Below are 2,983 nucleotides of genomic sequence, written 5' to 3'. Positions count from 1 at the left end.
TCATTCATTCATTCATTCATTCATTCATTCATTCATTCATTCATTCATTTGTTCGTTCGTTCGTTCTTTTGTTCGTTTGTTCATTCATTCATTCATTAATTCATTAATTCATTCATTCATTCATTCATTTGTTCGTTCGTTCGTTCTTTTGTTCGTTTGTTCATTCATTAATTCATTAATTCATTCATTCATTCATTCATTCATTTGTTCGTTCGTTCGTTCGTTTGTTCATTCATTCAGTCATTCATTCACACACATAAAAAACTCACTCCAAACCATTCAACAGATAAAATATTTTGCACTTGATTTAAACGAGGCAGTAATAATAATAATAATAATAATAATAATAATAATAATAATAATAATAATGATAATAATAATAATAAAAATACAAACATACACACACATATACATATATACATATACATACATATCAATACATACATAGCCGACAACTAAGCCACTCAGCATTAAACGACTATATTAACCGACTCTTCTGCAAGGCTTCAACTCCAGTTCTCAAGGAACCATCCGACATTTCAACACACTAACACTTCAAATTTCTTAAGTCAGTTAAGACGGTGGAGGAGAAAATGAAAAAACATGAAAATGCCCTCCCTTGATGGAATTTTTGCCAATATGTATCGAGGTTCTCGGCCCGATGGACCCCAACACCCTTAAATTTCTTAAGGCAATATGTAAAATGATCAGCGTCAGATCAGGCGACAGCAGGGAACTGTTTTTCGCAACTAACCACATTTCGTGCTTGTTGCAGCGGTTCCTGCGTGTCTGTGTGTTTGAAAATATCCAACTGAATGCCGACATGTGCATTTAACAACAAATCAAAGTGTTAATCCACTTGGTGTTTGACTGTTTAGTGTCATTCATCATGTTTTGGTTTTAATATACAAACACACATACATGCCTACATACATACACACACACTTACATACATATACATACCACACAATTAATTAAAATCATTTATCAGATTTTGAATTACAAATCAATGTGAAAAGAAAAAAAGAAAAAAGAATTTAATAAAAAAAGAATTAAATAAGAAATGAGATAGAGCATCCATTTCCGGTGGAAGTGGAGCAAAAAACCGTTCGTTTTGTTTCCGGTGCAAACGATTATGTCACGTGGGTGAATAAATGAATGAATGAATGGATGAATAAGTGGTTGAATGAATGAACAAACGAATGAATGAATGAAGGAATGAATGAATGAATAAATAAATAAATGAACAAATTACTAAATGAATGAATTAATATATGAATGAATGCATTGATTATCAATGATTGACTGAAGGAAATAGTTAAACAGATGGATGGATAAAAAAACGTGATGAATCAAAAAGCATAATTATCATTCAGAAATTCATATAAACACAGACACACACATACACACACACAAATATATATATTCACGAACAAACAAACAAACAAACAATCAAACAAACAAAATAAATTTTAAATGAAGTTGTAGTGGTGACGTAATTGAATGATCTTATAATTTATAATAGCACGTATGTTTGCATGCATGTGTGCGTGTGTGTATGTATGTGTGTGTGTGCGTGCGTATGTGTGTGTGTGTGTGATTATTTTATAGATATGTACCGACAAAAAGACATAATATTTACACGCACGAGTCGTTTAATAAGTGGCTGCCTACATGCGATGCGATGGATGGATGGATGGGAAAATGGATGAATGAATGGATGAATGAATGAATAGATGAATAGATGAATGAATGAATGAATGAATAAAAGAATGAATGAATGAATGAATGAATGAATGAATGAATGAACGAATAAATGAATGAATAAAAAGATAGTAGTTGCATGAACTGTTAATGGCTCGATAGATTGGAAAAATAATTCAACGACCATCAGTTAAACACGCCACAAGAAATAACAAAAGAGCCAAAAAGAATAAATAAAATTAATAATTCAGCGCTACAGCATTAGCAGGTTTCTCACGTAAAGACGATCATCTCTTTTTCCGCATTACCGCCATTTTGTAAAATGGCCTCCTTCATTCTTATTTCAATTTGCGACTTCCGGCGCTAAAAACATTACGTGTAAGTATGTTTGCTTCGGTCTGCACGTGTGTATGTGTGTTTGTTTGTTTGTATGCATGTATGTGTGTTTGTATGTATGTATGTGTGTGTGTTTGTTTGTATGTTTGTATGTGTGTGTGTTTGTATGTAGTGGCGGATCTAGGAGGGGGGAGGCAGATTGGCAGGGCCCAGATATGGCCCCCGTTGTGAATAGGGTTGTTATAAAAAATCAGTAAAACTCAATCTTTAGACAGAAATATTTATAATTTCAAATTTTTAGACACGAATAGTTATCAATATGTCGTTGTTGTTGATGTTGTTCATTCAATTATCTCTGGATGTGCTTAAAGCTCTTGAACACTACTTAGACACACTTCTACACATTATTATTTGCGTTACTTTCTATATTGTAATTCTCTGTTTTAAGTTATGTTAATTTACTTCATTAAAGTATATTTAGCTGCAATCAAACAATGTAAATATTATTAACAATAATGGGTGAGTCGTTTCTCGTTCGATTTCGTTTATTAAGTTTTACAACATTTTAAGCACTAACTAATACCCAACACACTTAAGTCGCTAATTAAAGCCTTCTCTCATTATCTTATGTACATGAACAATATCGAGTTATTTAAAGTTGAGCGAGCGAGTTTACAGAATCAGAAAGAATTTCCCCAAAAACAAACTATGTTGATCGTTCAGTTACCGTCGTAGGATGGTGAAGAGCGAGCAGTATAACAATATGTATGTATGTATTGAATTGAATTTTGAATTTATATAGCGCCAATTATAATCGCTTCTCATCAGCGCACTCCTCTTAGAAATTACTAATAGCTAAGGGATAGCATGTTGAAAGCAAAGCCATCATCTAGGATCATGATCACTAGGAGTTACCAAATAGGTGTGTCGTTAGACGTTATCT

General features: G+C 32.7%; 1 protein-coding gene across 1 annotated transcript in view; it reads right to left on the bottom strand.

The window, feature by feature from the left end:
• HELRODRAFT_160038 (hypothetical protein) overlaps positions 1–538 on the bottom strand; it is a gene marked incomplete at both ends in the record, with an annotated part of 2,142 nt that extends 1,604 nt beyond the window's left edge. Inside the window, one exon of the mRNA XM_009017059.1 lies at positions 493–538. Within this exon, the coding sequence (XP_009015307.1) occupies positions 493–538 (46 nt within the window). The remainder of the gene's footprint in view (positions 1–492) is intronic.
• Between the last annotated feature and the right edge of the window lie 2,445 nt (positions 539–2,983).

Source organism: Helobdella robusta, assembly GCF_000326865.2.
Source record: "Helobdella robusta unplaced genomic scaffold HELROscaffold_2, whole genome shotgun sequence".
NCBI lineage: Eukaryota > Metazoa > Annelida > Clitellata > Rhynchobdellida > Glossiphoniidae > Helobdella > Helobdella robusta.
This window is presented reverse-complemented; position numbering and strand designations above follow the sequence as displayed.